General features: G+C 51.7%; 1 protein-coding gene across 2 annotated transcripts; it reads left to right on the top strand.

The window, feature by feature from the left end:
* The first annotated feature begins 5,260 nt into the window (after positions 1–5,260).
* LGALS12 (galectin 12) lies at positions 5,261–16,935 on the top strand. 2 transcript variants are annotated; one of them, XM_081064515.1, is made up of 9 exons: positions 5,261–5,760; positions 7,479–7,567; positions 7,693–7,906; positions 8,743–8,862; positions 9,435–9,473; positions 10,069–10,095; positions 10,672–10,760; positions 14,033–14,183; positions 16,247–16,935. In XM_081064515.1, the coding sequence occupies exons 1-9, from the start codon at positions 5,692–5,694 to the stop codon at positions 16,286–16,288; spliced, it is 840 nt and encodes a 279-aa protein (XP_080920641.1). In that variant the 5' UTR covers positions 5,261–5,691; the 3' UTR covers positions 16,289–16,935. The 2 variants fall into 2 exon arrangements, with proteins under 2 accessions (XP_080920641.1, XP_080920640.1); XM_081064514.1 differs by lacking the exon at positions 16,247–16,935 and adding an exon at positions 14,635–15,710 and having other exon boundaries at positions 5,275–5,760.
* The last annotated feature ends 4,292 nt before the right edge of the window (positions 16,936–21,227 follow it).

Genomic DNA, 21,227 nt, shown 5'->3' with positions numbered 1-21,227 from the left:
GAAGGACCTCAGAGGCTCCTGTGGCATCGTGGAAGGAGCAAAAGAGGAGGAGCACGAGCCAAGGGGAGGTTCAGGCAGCCAGGCTGGGCTAGTGGGCTGCAGGCTGGCTGGCTGCAGGAGGAAGGACTCCTACTTCTGGAAGGACCCAAAGGGAGATCCATGTGGATCTCTCTAAAGCGTCTTCAGTGGCAGAGAGTGCTGGAGTAAAAGAAGAGGGCCTGCACATTGTCTCTAGCAAGACCACAAAGCCAAGGCCCCCAGTACTAGTAGAACTGCACAGAGCTTGAGGGAGTCCATGACTGCCCCATGACTTGTCAACCTTGTTCCTTCTGCCTGCCCCTAACTGTAGTCTTTCTGCCTTCCCTTCCGTTCCAGGGTACTGCAGTGTGAGGGTGCCCAAAGGAACATAAAAATATTTTTAAAGTTCTATAATGTCATCAAATAGCCAATCAATGTTTACATCACCTGATTGCGTATATGTTTTTTAACTGGTTTTTGTTGTTGTTGCTTGAACCAAAATCTAAACAAAGTCTGTAAGTTACAATCAGTTGATGTGCCTCTTAATTTCTTTTAATTAAAGCAGAAGGCAGCAAACTACAGCCCATGAACTAGCCCTCACTGTCTGTTTTTGTATGGCCTGAGAGTTAAGATTGGTTTTATACATTGTTAAATGCTTTTAAAAATAAACAAAGAATAGTTGTGTGATGTGAAAATTATATGAAATTTAACTTTCAGTGTCCATAAAATTTTATGTGACTATAACCATGCCCTCATTTACATATTGTCTATGGCAACTTTCTTACCAGGGCAGAATTGACCAGTTGCTGTGGCATCTGAGACTTTATGGTCTTCAAATCCTAAAATATTTACTATCTGGTCCTTCACAGAAAAAGTTTGCCAACCTCTGCCCTATAGGTTTCTGCGCCACCTTTTTTTTTCCCCTTGTAATTTTTTAATTAAAGAAAAGTGAGTCACTTGTCCTATAAAGTCAGAATGTTGCTGTTGTTTTCATCATGACAATTTGTGCCCAGTATTCCTATAAACTGGGAGTTGAGTCTAAAGACTCAATCAGATTCATATTTTTAAAAAAAATTTTATTGGGGAAAAGTGTGTTTTTCCAGGACCCATCGGCTCCAAGTCAAGTCGTTGTTTCCAATGTAGTTGTGGAGAGCATACCTCATTGGCCATGGAGGAATCAAACTGGCAACCTTGGTGTTATGAGAGCTGTGCTCTAACCAACTGAGCCAACCGGCTGCCCCAAGAGACTCAATGAAATTCAGATTCGATGACTTTTCCTTCAAGAGGATTTTATTGGTGGTGTGTTCTTCTATCAGGCAGTATATGTGTTTGCTTCTCTTTCTTTTTATGATGTCAACAAATGTTGATGACCAGTGCTAAACTGGATTGAGTTGCAGTAACCAAAAGTGACTGGAAAGTGATAGGAGCAGACTGAGGGGTCCACACCCCAGCAGGGAGTCAGCAGATGTAGTCAAGAGCAGTGGTTGGAAAAAAACTCAAGCTGATTTGGGTTTTGAGTTGAGATTCTGCAATAAATCTATGATCTGAAGAAGTTTGGTAGTGAAGGGGTTCAGAACAGGCCTCCCTAAGACGTGCCAGTTTGGCATGTGAATTACTTTGAGCTGAAGGCCATGGAAATCCTGCAGGTTCATGAGAAACCTTTACCTCTCCCTTAAAGAATTTAAATTAGGGGCCTTGCCCATAATAAGAGTTATCACCAGAAATAACTTTTTATGACCTATCTGTGGTACAGGGCAAACTTCTAATTACCTAACATTGGCTCTTCTTATCGTCCTGCAATAACCTTCCTCTGAAGCCCCAGGCCCCTTACCTCATTCCTTGGCTCAGAATGCCGTAAACACCTCATTTTCCTTTTCTGTCTAGGAACCTCTCATGTTTGTGGGGTCTCTGACTCTCTCAAATATGTGGGGTTCCCATACGTGTGTGTAATTAAATTTGGTCATTTTCTCTTGTTAACCTGTGTCATGTCGATTTAATTATTAGACCAACCAGAAGAACCTAGAAGGGTAGAAAAAGACTTCTTCCTCCCCCACAGGAGGATATACATCAAAGTAATGAGAAGTGTTGTATTAGCGTACTCAGGTTATAGGTGATGCTTGTGCTTTTCTCTGTTTTGCAATATTTCTGTCCAAATGGTTCCATCTGTTTGGGGGGTAGGGGTGAAGCAAGATAACTGAAAAGCAGCTGGTTTTGTCCTATTTGGTCTCCTCTCTAAGTGTGTGTCTTTTCTCTCCAATTAGACTGGAAGTTCCCTGAAAACGAGATTGATTGCTGCTCCCGCTCCCTTTTACAACCATAACACTCAGTTATGAAAAATGGCCACAGCCACTAAAACTCACCCACAGAGCAGAATAGCACCCAAGTAAATTGAAACTCTTTTTTCAAGAATGTATTAACATGCTCTCAGACAATACTACCTTCATTCCTTCAACAAACACTGATTGAACATCCCCTGTGTCCAGGCCCTGTCCAGACTGATTCCTGCACCCTTACCTCCTCCAAAGTGGTCTTGAGTGAAACTAGCCAGCTTGCCACCCCTCCAGATTACATTTGCAGCTTCCCTGCCTTTCGTTAATGTCATTTCCGTTAATCCCAATCACTTTCTTCAAGATGCTGGAGCTTTTTGTTGGCCTTTCCCCCTAGTCTCCTTTATCCATTCAGCTGTCAGGTTCTATCAATTCTTCTTGCCTAGTATTTCTCCTAATTATCCCACTCTCTGTTCCAGGATGATGCAAAACTGGTCCCTCGAGAAAGAGAATCCAGGGGAGTTGCCAGTGAGCTAGAAGGGGGTCAGATAGAAGAAAAGGGTAGAGATGTAAACCAAAGGAGATTAAGCTATGCATTAATGCCTCCTTAGATCCATTTAAGATCCGGAGTTGTGAAAAAGGCTGCTGGATCAAAGACTGGGCGAGAGCAGAGCGGCTTTGACAACCCTGACCACGGATTATGTTTTCTAAACCATTAGCTGGTAATTGGTAGATATAGGTAAAATTGCCTCAGTTATCATCTGCAGCCAGTTAGAAGAGTATGTGACTAGTTTGTGCTTGGGCCACAGTTTCACGTCTGCCAGGGGAGAGACAGAGGAAGAGACTGGACAGGAGCCATAAACCATCCTGTCATTCATTCTTTAAATACATTTTGAGCACTTGCTCTGTGTCAAGCATTTGCCCAGTACTGATGGTGTAAGAATAAATCTACTCATGGAGAGTAGGGGTAATGTGGAGACAAACATTAAACAAGTCTACAGTAAACAATGACAAGTTGTGACAAGTACTCTGAGGGGAAAGTACAGGGAGTAAGGAGCTGGGGTGGGGCGGTGCCAGCAAGGGGGAGAGGGGAAATACCCCCAGCTAGTGTCAGGGTCATCAAAAGCCCTTTCCTGGACCTCTCTCACAAGATTCCCCTCACTCTGGTTCAAGAAGAGGGATTTGGCCTCCCCCACCCCTAACAGACCAACAGACTCTAAGGCCCTCTCTTATTCTGGAACCTCTCATGTTCAACAAGCTCTGGAGGTGCTTTGAGCCCAGTCGAGTCCCTCTAACCTGCCCCAAACTGTGGTCACCTGAAAAGAAAAATGAAATGCACCATCCTTCTTCCTTCTGCTACCTTTCCCACTGCAGGCCCTCACCAGCCCCCACTCCTGACTGTGGCAGTAACCTTGGATTTCAGAAAGAGAACAGTTGTAGCTACTCCTTTGTTACAAGCTGAATTGTATCCCTCAAAACCGTATGTTGAAATCTTAATCCCCAGCAACTAGAATGTGACTGTATTTGGAGATAAGAGTTTTAAAAGGGTAATTAAGGTAAAATGAGGTCATATGGGTGGTCCCTGGTCCAATATGACTGGTGTCCTTATAAGAAGACATTAGGACATATAAACACACAGACTGAGAGGTGACTGCCTGCAAGCCAAGGAGAGCGGCCTCAGAAAAAAACTATTCCGCTGACACCTTGATCCTGGGCTTCCAGCCTCCAGAACTATGAGAAATTAAATTTCTGTTGTTTAAGCCACCCAGTCTATGCTATTTTGTTACGGCAGCCCAAGCAACTAACACATCCTCCTTTTTTGATTCACAGACAGGAACTGAGGCTGGATGGGGAGAAGAAAGTGTCCAGCCTAGCTGGTTTCTCCACTTTTGGTTTTTCCTCCAGCTGGTATGTGTGTAGATTCTTCTTCCGGAACACACCTCTGATTGAATTTCCCCACACAAAGCACCTTCAGCAGCCCAGCTCCACCTATCCACCAAGATCTGAACAAACTCCTTGCCTCAGTACTCCAAGCCCTGCCTAAGTCAGTGCTTCTCAAACATTAACAAGCATCAGAATCTGCGTTTAAATGCAAATTCCTGGGCGCTACCCCCAGAGATCCCTCTTCTGTAGGTCTGGGTGGGGCCCCAATGTTTGCATTTCTAACAAGCTTTTAGATGATGCTGATTCAACCCTTAAGTAGCAGCTAAGATGTCTCCCCCCACTGCCTATGCACTCGCCCCTCCCTCTAAGGAGCCGGTTACACTTCCCTGCACTTGAGCCTTTGCCCAGCCTCATCCTGCCAGGAATTTCTTGCTGCCAAGTCTGATACTGGTCAGATCCCAGACCTCCCAACTCATGATAAAGTTGAGCAGTTATGCTGCTTCTTAAAGGGAAAGCCTTATTGGAATTTAAACCAAACCTGGATGGACTCTAGTCCAAAGGATCATGGGGAATCTCGATAAAAACGCAGATGTCTGGGTCCACCCCACAGATACAGACCTCCCTTGGAAACACACACTGCTGTGGTCACCTTTTCTATATACAGATGAACAAAGGGAGTTCCAGAGAGGGCAAGTGACTTGTCCCAGGGCACACAGCACGTTAGAGCAGAGGCTGAGCAAGTACTCAGGTTTCCTTGGGTGTAGCTGTGGGCCCCCCCACTGCACCACGCTGCCTTTTCTGAGCCTAAGTGGGCACTCCTCTCTCCCTGCCCTTTTCTCACATCCCCCTCCCACTTTCGTGTGACACCAGTTGGGTCCTGGCACTTTCCGCTGATGCCGAAATGGGGCCCCAGGGGACTATAAAACTTACAAAATTGAGAAGAGTGGGCAACAGGGCAGGGAAATAAGGGAAAGAAATGAGAACCTTTTATGGGGCGAGAGAGGAAGGGAGGAGAGAAGAAGCCAGTCAATGGTATCCAGGAAGTTGGGGCGGGACTTCTCCTGGAACATGCCACATGTACCACTAACTCTGCCTCTGACCAGGCGAGGACTCAGAGGTCAGCCCGGGAAACCACAAACTACTCCGGCCCCCAGGAGCCAGCCTCTTGCTCCCATCCGTGAAGGCCAGCCGAATGCTTCAGACCCAAAGGGGCTATTTGGTTGGTCAGTTAGTCAGTGCGAGTTTCCTACTCCTGGACGCGGATTTCTGCTAACAGCCCCAGTGCAGCCAGTGCAGCTAGAGCTGGGGAGTGGCACCAGGGGTGGACCGCTGCCCTCCCAGACTTGCCCTCCCTGTCCTCCTCCAAGCGGCATTAGGACCCTGCAGGGCACAGGTGAGAGTAACAGCTGGTAAAGCTGCCCCAGGCTCTTAGGATCCCGGCTGGGAAAGGTGAGTCAGTCCAGTGGGCGCAGGGCTCCTAGAATCAGGATCGGCAGCTCCAGTTGCAGTCGCCCCACCCCCAATGTCACCCGGAGAAAAACTGGACCCGCTTCCTGACACCTTCATTCTGCAGCCACCAGTCTTCCACCCGGTGAGCAGCCACTTAGATTTGGAACCTCCCAGGTCCCGGGGCACCTCCCTTCCAGCTGGCTCCAGACTCCCTGGTGGTGGGATAGAGAGGCCCTCAGTCTTGGGCCTGCTTCCCAGCATCTGCCCACAGGCTCTAGAAAGTCCCTCCTGAGCTTAGCAAAGCGGCAGGCCAGTTAATTCCCACTTGGGTGTGAATGACTGTTGGGCTCACAGGGTCATTGCATTTTAAAAGTAATAGAGCCTGGAGACACAATGCTGGGCCCCGACTGCATGATGGGACTGGAGGATCTAGGGGGAGTGGGGAGTGTCACTGGGGGGACACTGAGCACCTAGGAAGGGCAGTTTCATCTACAGCCTGGAAAGGAGTCAGGTCCGAACCTGCAGCTCAGGGACGGGGTGGCGGCTTCCTCCCTTCTTCCCTCTGCTTAGTGCGCATGCAGATTTTCTGAAGGCTGGCCATGCTTTATAGGAGGCTGAACTCCCAGTGGAATCCACCCTCCCACTAACAGCATTAATTATCGCTTTTTCTTTACTTGGCCCTTTTCTCCCACAAGAGCTGCATCAGCTCAGTTAATTACTGGCCAGGCCTGGAGCCTGGGAAGTGAGAGAGATCGAAGTGCTGAGCCCAGCTAAGCTGTGAGTGCTCTGGCCATCCAGCCTTCCCGCACCTCCCAAGGTGCTGGGGTGATGGGCTGAAGCCGCTGCCCAGGTTACAACTGCTCCTTGCTTTGGCAGCTGTGCTGTGGGGTCTCAGCTCTCTCTAGGTGCTTGGGATTCTGAAGGCTGCTGAGAATTGCAAGACCACGTGAAGGCCAGTCTTGTGACATTGCCCAGTGTGTACCTACTGCGTGTCCTCATGTGTTCTGCGAACATCTGTTCAGAGCCCACACTGGGCCAGGCCGGGCACTGAGCCTGCGGAAGGGAAAGACGGGGCTTCAGCTTCAAGGGGCTTGTGCCTCCCAGTGTAGACAGCCAGCCACATGTTTCTCTGTAAGCCAGCCAGCCAAGGGCCAAGCTATCCATACCAGCTAAGCGTCCTGGGGAAATAATTCAGGCACCAAAGTGGGTGATGCTTGGAGAAGGTGTCAGAGAAGACGTCGGAAGCCTTAAAAGTCAAGATGGATTTCTCAGGGTGGAGGGAGAGCAGAAGAAACAGCCCCAGACAAGTAGGGAGTTGTAAAAGTATGTGTTGTGTTCTAAGAACGCCAGGCAGCTTCTATGAGGAGAAAGGTGAGTCTGGGAAGGTAGGCTGGGCCATTGTTAGGTATCTCTCCAGACGTCCACATCAGGGTCTACTCTCGGGTCCCAACTGGTTCATCCTCCCGCCTCCCAGTACCCTAACTCTGGCCACTAAATAGTGCTCAGGGAGCCTCGAAAGCAGTTTTCTGGAGGCCGGAATGGCATCCAGGACACAGCAAGCCTCACTATTATACCCTAGGAGCTGGGCAGAGGGACTGAGCTGGTGCTCCAAGGGGGCAGTGGAGCTGAACTTGGCTTCTCCAGGGCAATGTGGCTTTGACATGTGAAGGTCACATGTCAGGAAAGGGGAGCAGGTGGAGGAGAACATTTCAGAGAAAACTGATTTTTCTCCATGAGAACATTCTGTTAGGGACAGGAGCGTTGAATTTTCTTATTCTTCTTCCCTCTGCCCCCCTCTGACATAAGGGTCCCTCGGCCCTTTTTCCAAATGTGTATGGATGGGTTTCTCCTCTTGTTCAGGTGGTTCCTTATGTCACGACAATTTTTGGTGGCCTGCGTGCAGGCAAAATGGTCATGCTACAGGGAGTGGTCCCTCTAGAGGCACGCAGGTAAGGGGAGTGCTCCACAGAGGTGCTGGAGCTCAGCCCAGAGGCTTCAGCTGGGGGTTCCTCTCTGCCTTCGGGGTCTCTGGGGGTCTCTGAGAGGAAGTGCCATTTGATAGCCTGGTCTCCAGGTTCCAGGTCGACTTCCAGTGCGGCTGCAGCCTACATCCCCGGCCAGATATCGCCATCCACTTCAACCCTCGCTTCTACACCACCAAGCCCCATGTCATCTGCAACAGCCTGCACAATGGGCTCTGGCAAGCTGAGGCCCGGTGGCCCCACCTGGCCCTGCAGAGAGGAGCCAGCTTCCTCATCCTGTTTCTCTTTGGGAATGAGGAAATGAAGGTAAGTGGGAGGGTGTCGGGTGTCTAGCACTTATGTCCTTCCACCCCTCCTTCCTTCTGCTGAGTTCCTGTGTCACTGTGTGAGAGGCAACGGGGGACGGGCCGAGGACAGAGAGGACCAAGGAGCTGCCAACCTACCCGGGGTCCACATAGCTGGTACACGTGGCAACAGGGCAGCTCTGTGGTGCCTGGCCCTGGAGAGGGCGCCTCCGCCATAGTCACAGGTTGTAAGCTGAGAGCACCGGCAATACGACGATATGCCGGGCACTGATCTAAGCCCTTAAATAGCCGCTCATGGAATCCTCACACAACAACCCATGCGGAGGGTTCTTTCACTGTCCCCATCTCACAGCTGAGGGGCAGGGGACAGGGAGAGAGAACTTGACCTGAAGGCTGTCACCGCTGATGTGAACTGCCAGAAAGATGACAGGGACCTTCAAACTTCTCCAGGGGTAGGGAGCTGGTGAGAGCCAGCAGTGGAGGGAGAGAGCCCGGGGTAGGGTCCACGCAGCCTCCCGAGCCTGTTTCCTCACCTGTGCATAGACATCGTGCTGCTGCTGGCAGGTCTGCAGAGAGGCGACTGGAGGGACCGCGTGGGGAAGTGCTATGTCAGGGGCAGAGAGGGGCGTTGAAAGGTAGCTCCGTTCCACGGCCAGCTCTGCCATCTGCCAGCTTTGCAACCTTGGGAAGGTCACATGGGCTTCCCAAGCTCAGGCACCTTGTCTGCAAAATGCACCTGCTTCATAGAGTTGAAGCTAAATGAGGAACATTCCAGGTAAGAGTGCTCACCGATGCCTGGCATGAACTCAGCGAGCCAGCCCCTGTGCGTCTCTCCAGGTGAGCGTGAATGGACAACACTTTCTCCACTACCGCTACCGGCTCCCACTGTCTCGTGTGGACACCCTGGGCATATTTGGTGACATCTTGGTGAAGGCTGTTGGGTTCGTGAACATCAACGTAAGTTCCCTTGGAGCCAAGGCCTGGGTGGCAGCGGCTTCCGACTTCCCCTGTTGCCTGGACAGGCCCGAGACCTCGTCCCGCCTCAGACAAGCCCTGTCACACCAGTTATAGCCAAGGTGGAGGGGCCCCATGGAGGTGATGGATATGAGTGGGATGAGGGGAAGAGAAGGTGACTATAGAAGGAGGACCAAAGAGCCTCAGACGGAAGTTTATACTGGCTGTGGGGTCTGGTCAACACAGACGAGCCATAGCTAGGAGACAAGTCAGTTGGAGAATGGGAGCCAAGGAGCCCAAACATAGCCGCTGGCTGTGTCACTTCTACCTGAGGAGCTTACTAAAAATGCAGATTTCTGGGGCCCTCCACCAGAGATTCTGATTGGGTACAGCTGAGGCGAGGCCTAGGAATCAGCATGTTTAGAATGCTGGGTTTGAGACCCACTGACGAGACCTATAGGGAGAATGAGGAGCTGTCAAGGCCAAAGTGGCCTCTGCCCACATCCTGGGCACAGGCAGGGCAGGCAAGGGCCAAAAAAATGAATCCTGTTGTTGCTTTTTCTCTTTCCAAACAGCCGTTTTCAGAGGGCAGCAACGAGTATCCAGTTGGATATGTGAGTCTCTTGGGAGCAAGGTGGGCCCTGTGGTCCAAGCCACAGGAGCTGAGCTGCTGGTCCTCCTTCCTCCCCCAGCGTGACTTGCCGCTCACTGCTGCTGGCACAGGCCCAGCTGCCCCTTTCCTCACTGCATGGTTGCCATGGATACAGCTGGCTCTGCCTCAATCCCTGGAGAGCCTGGATTTGCCTCTCCTAGCCTGGGAAGGTGGATGGGGCTGGGATGGCTGCCAGAAGGGGCAGGGCCCGTATTCCTTTCAGAAGTTCCCTTTAGGTTCCAGCTTTCAATTCTCAGAGCAACCCTGAGTGGTAGCTGGGGTTGGCCTGTAGGGCAGAAGGGGAGGTGACGCCCAAGTATTTGCCCAAGGCCACACAGTGAGTGAATGAAAGACCCTCGTTCTGTTTTTCCCCATTATTCCAGAGCTGGTGTCCATATGAATTCAGGAGGACCCCACTGGGGCTCCAATCATTCACCTGTATTGTCTCTGAGAGAGAAAAACCCCAAATATCCCTAGTTTTTAATAATGTCAACAGGTTCCCTTTTACTGAGCAAATACCACGTGACCTCTGTGTCCCCTCTTTCTTTCCTTGACAGCCTTTCCTGCTGAAGAGCCCCAGACTGGTGAGTGACCTCCCTCCTCATTCAGGTGGAGGTGTAGTCCCTCACCTGCCCCATTGGGGGTAGAAGGGCACTCCCACCTGGTGGGAAATGCCCTCAACATCAGGGTTTCCCCTCCCTTCATAGACAAGTGCGGGCTGTGGGTGGGCCTGAAGCTTCAGGCTAAAGCTCCAGCTTCATTTGACCTTTTTGTCATCTATTCTGCACACAATTATTTGATACTCTTCTGTACCGGGCTCCAGGATAGAGGGACCAGCCAGTTCCAGGCCTCCAGGCTGGTGGGAAGGCTGACCAATGAATGCACAGTTACACTTTGGGGTGCAGCGATGGGGGACATATGTGGTATCACAGCACCGAGGGGACTGAGCTCAGCCTGGAAAGGCCAGGGAGACCAGGCCTGCAGTAGGTGTTTAATAAATGAGCAGAGCTCAGTCTCCACCTGGCTGCAGGCCTAGAGGCAGAGATTTACCAGCCCCAGGGCCCCCCAGCCCCTGAGGCACACAGAGCCGCTCAGGGGGCAGTACCCCTCCCGAGTTCCTCTGTGAGTCGCATTCTTATTCATCTCCCGTGTTCCTCCAGGAGATGCCCTGCTTATGGCCCCTTCCCCGGGGTCTCTGGCCCGGACAGGTCATCGTGTTGCGGGGGCTGGTCTTGCCAGAACCCAAGGAGTAAGTACACAGATGGAAGGAGGATAAGCAGCTCTGAGCCAGGCTGGAGTTTTATATGCCTTCCCTCTATAGTGTCCAACGCCACCATGTAATTCCCATCTTGCACAGGAGGAGACAGAGGAACACAAGGAGAAGTAAGCTGCCCAGGGTCGCAGAGCCTGTGGAAGGCAGGGTGGGATTGGGACCAGGGCTCAGGCTGCTTTCGTGGTCCCAGCAGCCCCAATTCTGGGAGTATCTTCCCTGCCTGTACACCTGGTCAGGCCAACCAGTCTCTCCTCGCAGACCCCCGCTGAGGCCTCGGGAAAGGCCCTTGAAAGGTACAGGCTGAGGATGCGACCTCCCACAGTGACACAGTGCGTGGTTTAGGAAACACAGCCAGGCAACCCAGAGAGGAGGCCTGGTGCTGGGAAGTGGGGACTTAGAGGGACAGTTACCAAGTGAATGCTGCCTAAATTCTCCCCCAGGGGGCACTCGTGCTCCATTTCCCATACCTGCGGGCTCAAAGCCAGTTAGACCAGGGTGTCTCTTTTTTTCTCTTTTCCTTTCTTTCTCTTTTCCTTCTTTCCTTCCTTCCCTCCCTCCTTTTCCCCTTCTTTCTGAAATTGCATTGGATTTCATGACTTTTCTGGGCCAGATTGCCTGGTTTGACATCTGCAGGGGACACTGAGTACCAGTGTAACTTCAAAGCTATTACTTTTCCTTTCTGTGTCTGTTTCCTTGTCTATAAAAAGGGGTTAATGGTGCTTGCTTCAGGGTGGTATAAATGCTTAGAATTGTGCCAAGCACATAGTATGTGCTCCACAAATGTGCTAGTCTCAGAATTCTCTTGGTGGAATTCCAGGGCAGGGGAGTGAAGGGAGCGCCCTCTGTTCTCCCGCTCTTTCTCCTTTTGTTTTGTTTTCGTTTTTGAAATCATTGCCCTCACTAAACCCTTGCCTTGCATACTCTTGAGTTCTGGGACAGGCGGGCCACACAACCCTGGACAACGTGGGCCTCCAAAGCCAGGCACAGCTGGGCTGGATTCCTGGCTTTGCCTCTTGTAAACTGTGGTCATGGGCACGTCCCTACACCTGTCTGAGTCTGGACTGCTGAGTTTCCCCATCAGAAAAAAAGGAGAAACATAAGCCCAACCTTATAGGGGAAATGAAATAGTTCCCAGTGACAGAAAGAACACCTCCCCCACAACCACCCCCACAAAAAACAAAACAAAACAAAACAAAAACCTGGAAACATGAGACCAAGTTCACATCCTAACTCAAAGTCACATAGTTATTAGTGGCACAGCAAATAATTAAACTGCTCTTTCTCAAGGCCCATCAATTCCTGTACCCTCAGCAGCCTGACAGGTCACATGTCATGAATAGTGAGGCACCAAGTTGGGAAGATGGTGACGTGAAAAGAATATTTCCATAGACGTACTTATGCCAGATCTTCTTAGTGATTTTAAAGGGAAGTCTGGAAGCCATCTCTTATCTAAACGCTCTCCATTTTTGAATATGGTATTACTTTAAAGTTGAAGAATAGTACCAACCAGCCAGAACATTCGGCCATGAGTCACCAACGTCAAGACTTAGCACAGGTGACACTTAGCACACAGCCTACAGTAAACGCTGCTGCTGCTGCTGCTATTGTGGTTTTCTGAAGGCAACTATGGTTTGATTTAGACAAATGGAGCCAGAAATGAAGGTCATGGGGTTCAGTTGCCTAAAAATTTGTCCTTCCTCCCTACCCTCCCTCCAAGCACTGAGGATATGGGGATTGACTGCAGCCTCGAAAAGCTTCAGCAGAGCTTCACTGGGCCTCCAGAGTGAGGCCATTACCCAGCCGAGGGCTGTGCTGGACGGGGCAGAGGTGGGGGGGCCCTGAGGCTTCCAAGAGTTCTCAGGCCAATTGGAAGACAAAGCCTTTTCTTGGGAGGAGCCTGGGAAACGAGTTTGGAGCTGGGGCTGGCCAGCTCCCAGTCACAATGGGGCCAGAGGCTCCATGCAGGCCACTATCCAAGGTCCCTGCCTTTCAAGCTTCTGCCCAGCACCCAGCCCTTGCAGTCCCCTTCCCAAAACTGGAAATGTATGGAGTGTCCTCCTGAAACAGATCGACCAGAAGTCCCTGAAAGGCCCATCAGGGCAGGCCCTTTCCACACTTTGCCCTGTGTCTGGATCCTGCATTTCCTCAACTCTCAGCTACTTCCTGCGGGGGCTCAGTCAACAGCTTCAGAGAAGGGGACATTGGAAGCTCCCTAGACAGAATCTGGCTGTCTTAACTGAGAGGCAGCCGCCAAGCAGCAGAAGGACCACCCCCCATACACACACACACACACACACACACACACTCACACACTCACACTCACACACACACACACACACACCCCACCCCAAACCTGAAATCCTGAATCCTGGTTCACGTCTAGCCTAAAACCCCACGGCTGTCACTAGTCACAGAGCAAGTCCTTTAACTTCTTGTCCTGGTCATTTAAATGGGCTGATAAACCTCTCTGCACAGGGTTTCTGTGAAGAGTCCAGAGAAGCAAACAGTAGTATTTATAAAATGCCTACTACGTGCCAGTTATTTGCAGCATTTCACATACATTATCTCCTTTGTTCCTATCAATGGCCCCGTGAGGTAGTCTTTGTATTTTAAAGTATTGGTTTTTAAACAATAGGTGTGATTTGAGTGCTTATTGTACACCATGTGCGATTCTAAGCAGTTTGCATACCTGCAGTAACTCATTTAATTCTCATAACAACCCCACAGACGAGTACAATACTGTTGTTATCCCCCACATTACAGACGAGGAAACTGAGGCACAGAGACATCGACTAACCCAAGGTCACAGGACTAGAATGTAGCAAAGCCGGGGTTGAACGCAGGCAGCCCCGCTCTTACCCCTACGCTATTTGCAGAACACTGAAGCCAATACCTGGCACATATTAGTTAACAAATGTTAGCTACTACTAATATAATTATCCCCATTATGAAGAGGGGAAACTGAGGCTCGGGCAAGGTCGTTTGCTACCTTGCAGCCAGTGAGTGGCAATGTGAGGATTCAGTCTCAGCTGTGAGACTCCATCAGGTATTTCCATTCTGAGCTGTTAGTGTCCAAGAGCTTGTTTCTGGGACTGAAGGAAGGAAGGTAGAATCTGCTCAGCCTTCCAGCTGCTCTCCCACTGCCATCCCTCCCCTCAAGGCCCAGCAGCCGCAATCCAGAGGAAGCAGGGAGCCATGGCCTGAGGGCTCCGGAGCTGAGTCGAGCCTTCTTGGGCCCCTTCCCGCAGTTTCACGCTGAGCCTGCTGGACGACGCTGCGCACGTTCCTGTGACACTCAGGGCTTCCTTCACAGACAGAACTCTGGCCTGGGTCTCGCCCTGGGGACGGAAGAAGCTGATCTTGGCCCCCTTTCTTTTCTACCCCCAGCGATTCTTCGAGGTAGGTCTGAGCCAGGCATTCCCAACCAGGAGACCAGGGGTGAGAGAGGCAGAGCTCGCTGGGGAGAACATCCATGCCAGTGCTCTCCACCCTCCGTGCCAGAGCCAGGCATCCCATGCCCAGGAACCTAGGCGTAATCAATCGGGGCGGGCCCTGGCATCAGCGTTATTAAAAAGCCTCCCTAATGACTCCAGTGCGCAGCCAGGGTTGAGAACTTCTCCTCCAGGGGAAGCAACCTGTTACAGATGGTGAAACTGAGGCCCAGGGCTGGAAAGATCCATGTGGAAGGGCTGGTGACAAGCTGGACCCTAGCCCCGGTGTGTTCCACCCCTGGGTGCCCTATGGGTCCAGTTGGTCCTCTGAGGGGAGGTGGGGCTCCCTGGTCTGGGCTTCAGGTGGGCAGCAGAGGGTCCCTCAGGAAGCCTGCAGGCCTCATGCCCTTCTTTCCCAGGTGCTGCTCCTGTGCCAGGAGGGTGGGCTGAAGCTGGCACTCAATGGGCAGGGCCTGGGGGCCACCAGCCTGGGCCAGCAGGTCCTGGAGCAGCTGCGGGAGCTCCGGGTCAGTGGCAGTGTCCAGCTCTACTGTATCCACTACTGAGGAGTGAGCCAGAGGAGAGGGTGTCCAGCCCACACCTAGGGCTCCACAGTCTGGCCCCACTCCCCTACCTTCATCAAAGTGTCCACTTGTCACCACCGTGTTGGGCCCAGCTCACTTCTAGGGCCAGGGTCCTGAGTCTGCTGGGGCATCAGGCCCCACAATAGAGGGAGGGCACATGGTGCGAAGGTTCCTCCAGCTGCGCAGCCCCCTCCCACCCTCACCCCCCGCCTCCCCCCCACACTCACACACACACTCACACACACACACACAGCAGGAGCCTGGGACTGGGCTCCACCTTCCTTCAGGGCCCACACAAGGAGGCAGGTCTTGTAGCCTAAGAAGGATCCTCAAAATTCAGGGCCTTGAAGAATTTAGACATTTATTTCATTCTCATCTAACAAGTCTAGAGAAAATGGTCCTGGTCAGGGGAGCAGCTCTGCGCCCTGTGGGCCTTCAGGGTCACCTCTGTCATCATCCCACCCAGCCCCCAAGACAGTGTCATCTGCTTCCCATCACTTCACACACATTTCGTTCTTCTGAGAACCTGGTGAGGTAGACGGGATAGAGGACGAAGCAGGGCAGACTGGCACTTGCCTGGCACTGTGCTTGTCAGATGTCACAGAGCTGGTCCGTGGGGTGCTACAGCCAGATCCGGCTCTTGTTTCCTGCTCAGGGTTCTGCACTGATGACCCTCTAAGTACAGTTTTGAAAGCATACAGTGCTATCCCAGGAAGAGAAAAACTGACCTGGGTTCAACTCCTGACACCTCTATGACCTTAGATTTCATGGGTTTGGGCAAATTCCCTGTGCTCATATGACAAAGTATGGAAAATGACATTAACGTAGTAGGGTGCTTGTGAGACTTATGAGTCGCAATTACTTAAGATGCCTTGTACTGGGTTGGAACTCAATAAATGGTGGCTCTTACCGGTATTGTGAGAAGTAATACGTTGGCCCCACTGAGGCTGCCAAGCCCCCCCCCCCACCAACACGAGCAGAACCTTAGAAAACGGCATCACACCAAAACAAAGAGGTCTTACCAGTGGGGCCGTGTCATAAATTAGAGACGAGGAGCTTGCTCGCGGGTCTCCTCCACCGGTTCAACCTCCCGCCTCGCAGAACGGATATTCTCATCTGCAGGCCAGGGCCTGTATCATTGGCCTGGTTGCTTAAGGATGTGAAGAACTTTCCTGGGGACCACAGACAGACAGACTCGAAACTCAGGAGAGTGTTAGGGTGTAGGGCAGAAGGAGGGGGAAGGACAGGTTGCTCTATGGCCAGCCCTTCACTGATCTCGCCACGAGGTAGAGACCCCACTGTGTGTATGAGTCAATGAATTAGTGCGTCCTGCTCTGTCCATTTGATCATTCGGAGCGAGATAGCTGTTCTTAGCTCCCTCCTTTGTGCCAGGCCCCATGCTGGTGTTGGACATGTGATCTCCTTCCATCCCTTCTCTGTCCCAAAGGGGTACGGCTCACCATGCCCTCTTCAGGAGACTGCCCCCTGAGCCTGGGGGAGACTGAGTAGCAGGCCCAGAGTCTCAGCTGACAAGCAATGGAGCCAGGATTTGGAACCAGGACTCACACTCTGGAGGCCCCACTCTCTCTGTGGAGCCAGGCTGACACTATTCAGAACTTCTGTGAATAAGTTCCGTTTGGGTCACGTGAGAGGGTTTATCAAAAAAAAATGCAACTCGGGCCGGCCCGGTGGCTCAGGTGGTTAGAGCTCCGTACTCCTAACCCCGAAGGCTGCCGGTTCGATTCCCACATGGGCCAGTGGGCTCTCAACCACAAGGTTGCGGGTTCAACTCCTTGAGTCCCACAAGGGATGGTACAACTAAGATTGAACAGGCACTTTGAGCTGAGCTGCTGCTGAGCTCCTGGATGGCTCCATTGGTTGGAGCGTGTCCTCTCAACCACAAGGTTGCCCGTTTGACACCCGCAAGGGATGGTGGGCTGCGCCCCCTGCAACTAACAACGGCAACTGGACCTGAAGCTGAGCTGCGCCCTCCAAAACTAAGACTGAAAGGACAACTTGAAGCTGAATGGCACCCTCCACAACTAAGATTGAAAGCACAACTTGACTTGGAAAAAAGTCCTGGAAGTACACACTGTTCCCCAATAAAGTCTTGTTCCCCTTCCCCAATAAAATCTTAAAAAAAAAAAAAATGCAACTCGACTGTTGTGCAACAAATTCCATCCTGTAGAGAATAAAGATCGGGGTCTTTTATTTTCAAAGAATTGACGGTGCCCAGCAGGAAACAACACAATATTACAATTCAGCGTGCCCACGTTCTTGCTTCTAAATTCGAGGGCTGATATTTAGTATATGTGCTGCCAAAGCAAGCACAAGGACAGATACTTAAAAGGAAAATCTTTCCCTACTTGCCAGCCCCACATGGACCACATTCTCGTCTCCCTTGTAGATGGCCCGGTGCTCATTGCCACGCCAAAAAATATCAACCAGGTTTCCAGGTATGGTGTTTGGCCTGCTTGTGATAGAACAACCAGATGGATGTACATGAATTGGAGCACACCCTCCTCCCACCCCGCAAGAGTGGCTTCTTTTGGGGAAGGGACGATGCTGACGCTTCTTTACCTCACGGGAAACCAGGAAGATGAGAACACTTGTCATATGAGGGCGCTGGGTCCTGCTGTCACTTTCATAGGCACCAGGGACTGAAGCCTGAGAAAAACACCCCACCCCTACAAGATGTAGGAAATGGGGCAGGGTCCAGGGAGTGTATCTGCTGAGTACATGTTCATTCAAAAGTGTGCTCACATGCACGTGCCTGTGTGGACGTGTGTCTGCACGTATGTTCTCATGAGACCGGATGTGCCAGCATCTCTCCAACGTCCAAGAACCAGGCCCATCCAGGGTGACACTAGAAAGTCAGTCTTGAGTCCTTGCCCTTGGTGCAGACGAACCCTCAAGCCCAGCACCCCCTGCCAGTGATGCTCATGGCCACATTGAGAACCTCTTTTTTCCATCCTGGCCTCAAATGCCCTTCTATCATAGCTGGTGCCTGGAGAGATGAAAATTGAAAGGATATTATTGTGACCTAACAGGCAGCTTGGCCAGGGATCAGGGTCTTGTGGGGTAGGTCACACAGCTGTTGACAGTGCAGCGGACACCTGCCATCAGCCCTTCTATCCACTCAACAACCTGAACAGGAGGCATTATCACCCCCTCATTCAGCAGCAGGAACCAGGGTTGCAAGAGGGTGATGATTTGCCCAACTTGAGAATCTGAGGTGGGTCTTTTCTCTGCCTGCATCTTTCAATAGTCACCCCATGGCCCTGCCTGCCTCCCCTTCCACACCTCATTCCTCATGGTCAATGTTCAACCCCAGGGCACCCCAGCTGCAAGAATGAATAGTTACTGTGTTCTTCTTCCCTCTATGTTGCTGATCTGGGGAATGACGTCCTCCATTCCAACTCCTCATTCTAAGTTTCCCAATCCCCAAAGAGGGCCATCCTAAGTCCTCCGTCTCCCTCATCCACCTCTTCCCTCTGCCTCACCTTCACTCCCCCCCGCACCACATCCAGCCACAAAGTCCAGTCAGTGTTAACTCTAGAATCTCTCCTGATTCACCTCCTCATCTAGCTCCTGCCCACTGAGTTGGTTCAGGGCAGCCCAGTCCCTGCCTCTGTGACCCCCATGGTCTCTTGACTGTCCCTCTGCCTCCTGTCCCCACCACTCCAAGTCCAGTCTCCCCAAGACCCACTGTGCTTTCCCAAAGGGCCCACCTGGCCATGACCTTCCTCTGGCCTCAGGGCACAGGCATGGCCTTGGGCAGCTGGCCGGCCCCTCATGCCAGGCCCTTCCCCACCCTCCTCTCCCCCCACTGCACTCTGCCCCCCAGGCTGACTCAGTGACTTGCCCTTTCCCTCCCTGGGAGCTCATTCTTGCTCTGCTCCTCCGTGTGACTGCCTCTGTCTGTCCCCGACCACCTTCCCACACTCATCCTCCTCTTCTGCCCCATCAGACACCCCTCCTCTGAGAAGCTGCCCTAAAAGCCCAGCTGCCACCCTGGGTCGTCAGGTCCCAAGGACCTCCACCTCTGCCGACTTGGATCATGTTGTGCTGTGATTGCCTGTGCTCTCTGCACCCCGTCTGGGCTTGGAGCTCTGGTCAGAGAGGGTCCTGTGTGCTCCTCCTCCCTCATCTCTGGTCAGGGAGGGTCCTGTGTGCTTGTCCTCACTCATCTCTGGTCAGGGAGGTCCTGTGTGCTCCTCCTCCCTCATCTGTGGTCAGGGAGGGTCCTGTGTGCTCCTCCTCCCTCATCTGTGGTCAGGGAGGGTCCTGTGTGCTCCTCCTCCCTCATCTGTGGTCGGGGAGGGCCCTGTATGCTCATCCTCAGTCATCTGTGGTCAGGGAGGGTTCTGTGTGCTCCTCCTCCCTCATCTCTGGTCAGGGAGGGCCCTGTATGCTCATCCTCAATCATCTGTGGTCAGGGAGGGTCCTGTGTGCTCCTCCTCCCTCATCTCTGGTCAGGGAGGGCCCTGTATGCTCATCCTCACTCATCTCTGGTCAGGGAGGGTCCTGTGTGCTCGTCCTCTCTCATCTCTGGTCAGGGAGGGTCCTGTGTGCTCGTCCTCACTCATCTCTGGTCAGGGAGGGTCCTGTGTGCTCGTCCTCTCTCATCTCTGGTCAGGGAGGGTCCTGTGTGCTCCTCCTCCCTCATCTCTGGTCAGGGAGGGTCCTGTGTGCTCGTCCTCTCTCATCTCTGGTCAGGGAGGGTCCTGTGTGCTCGTCCTCACTCATCTCTGGTCAGGGAGGGTCCTGTGTGCTCGTCCTCCCTCATCTCTGGTCAGGGAGGGTCCTGTGTGCTCGTCCTCTCTCATCTCTGGGATCCAGCGAAAGCCTGGCTTGCAGTAGGAGAAAAGGAACTGTGCGAGGAGAAGGCTGGATGGTCTCTGGGACCAGGACTCCCACCCATTTCCTCCTCTCTGTCAGTCAGGGCAGGCAGGTCCATTTTTGGTCTACATCTGGGGAGTACAAGGGGACTTTCACTGTCACCCCTAATGACCCTAATGTCTATGGTCACAGCCATGGCACGGTCTCCTGAAAGCCAAAATGTCAGCTTGTGTCCCTTCCTTGACAAAAAAATAGAGCAGGGTGTTGGCCCTTGGGACAGAGCCACACCCTGCTGACTGAGGCCAATGCCCCCTCTTGCTCTGGAATCTGACTCATGTCTTCCAGGAATTGTTTGCTTTTCAATAATGGCAAGAGTCCACGTTATGTTTTTCTAGCTTCACACCACTGACATGATCCTTCCCCTTCCTTCAATTTCTCTAATTCAGGAAATTGCACTACTGGTAGGGACGATTTCCAAGTCAGATGCTGAAATTTGAATGCACGGAATCAGGCTGGACAAATGACTTGGAGGAAATAGATAGAACAGACTGGTGCCTAGAAGGCATAGATCTCCAGACAGCAGGTGAGGCAATGAAGGTGAGGGTTCACTCACTTCGCAAGTCCCTGGTCTCCCCATTGGCCCACACTCCAGCTTCTTCCCCAGCTCAGGCTGGCACAGCTCCTAGACACCCACAGCTCCTTCCACTTGGGGTTCCCCAGACACATCCTACTACCAGATGCAGAGAGGAGAGCCACTCTCCCCAAAGACCTCACAGTCCAGAGGAAAATGGACTTCTAAACATTTTCCATGAAAGCCTTCTGAAGACAAGCTCTGAGTAACTGTGCCCCAGGCCAGGCACCCAGACTGAGGCCTTTAGAAGAAGGGAGCTGCCCTTCGCTGTAGAGCCACTAACAGAAAGTTCCAGGGCACTTACCGAAGCCATGGCCGTGTCTGATGGTCAGCTCCGGGTAGAACAGTTTTACACTGTTGACTGAAAAATAGTACAACTAGGTGTCTCGTCACCAAACAGGATTTATTTGGGAAAAAGAAAGGGTTGCAGCCCAGAGCATACAGACGTGACAAGCTAAGAGCAATCTCTGGCCTGTGAGTCAAGATGGAGGAATATTTATGAAAGAGAAAAGGAAGTTAATGGGAGGCGCCATGAGAACCATAGAGTTTCAGTATAAATAAAGAGTTCTTCCTGGAGGATTCTTGCGGGTAGTGTTCTCGAAATTACAGAGTGCGAGAATTTCCATAAGCCCTAGCGCCTCCCATAGGCTATTCCACCTGACAATGTTTGGTTAAAATTTCAGTTAGTCTTTATCATTCCCCCCTTTTTGATCGAGATCTTTCTCTGAAAGCATTGCTGATCAGCAGTCAGGTCTTCCGACTTCAGCCTTTTTGTCCCCCGATATGGTGTCTAACATCAGACGGAAAGTGCATGGATTGGGAACAGCTTGTGTCCAGCGTAAACAGGAAACAGATGCAGAGTTTAATAAGAGGACTACTTTAACATAGAATTAAAACAACATAATAATCTAGTCTATATGATGAATTTAAACTAGGAGCTCAAAAGAGACAATGA

This window comes from Rhinolophus hipposideros (assembly GCF_964194185.1).
Source record: "Rhinolophus hipposideros genome assembly, chromosome: 10".
In the NCBI taxonomy this organism is placed as follows: Eukaryota; Metazoa; Chordata; class Mammalia; order Chiroptera; family Rhinolophidae; genus Rhinolophus; species Rhinolophus hipposideros.
The sequence above is the reverse complement of the archived record's forward strand: the minus strand, read 5'-3'. Positions and strand labels throughout refer to the sequence as shown.

Bases quoted from the DNA above. Each gene is read 5' to 3' on its own strand.
- LGALS12 (XM_081064514.1), top strand. From the start codon at position 5,692: ATGTCACCCGGAGAAAAACTGGACCCGCTTCCTGACACCTTCATTCTG. The intron at 5,761-7,478 runs GTGAGCAGCCAC...CCTCTTGTTCAG, and splicing joins AGCCACCAGTCTTCCACCCG to GTGGTTCCTTATGTCACGAC. The intron at 7,907-8,742 runs GTAAGTGGGAGG...GCGTCTCTCCAG, and splicing joins TTGGGAATGAGGAAATGAAG to GTGAGCGTGAATGGACAACA.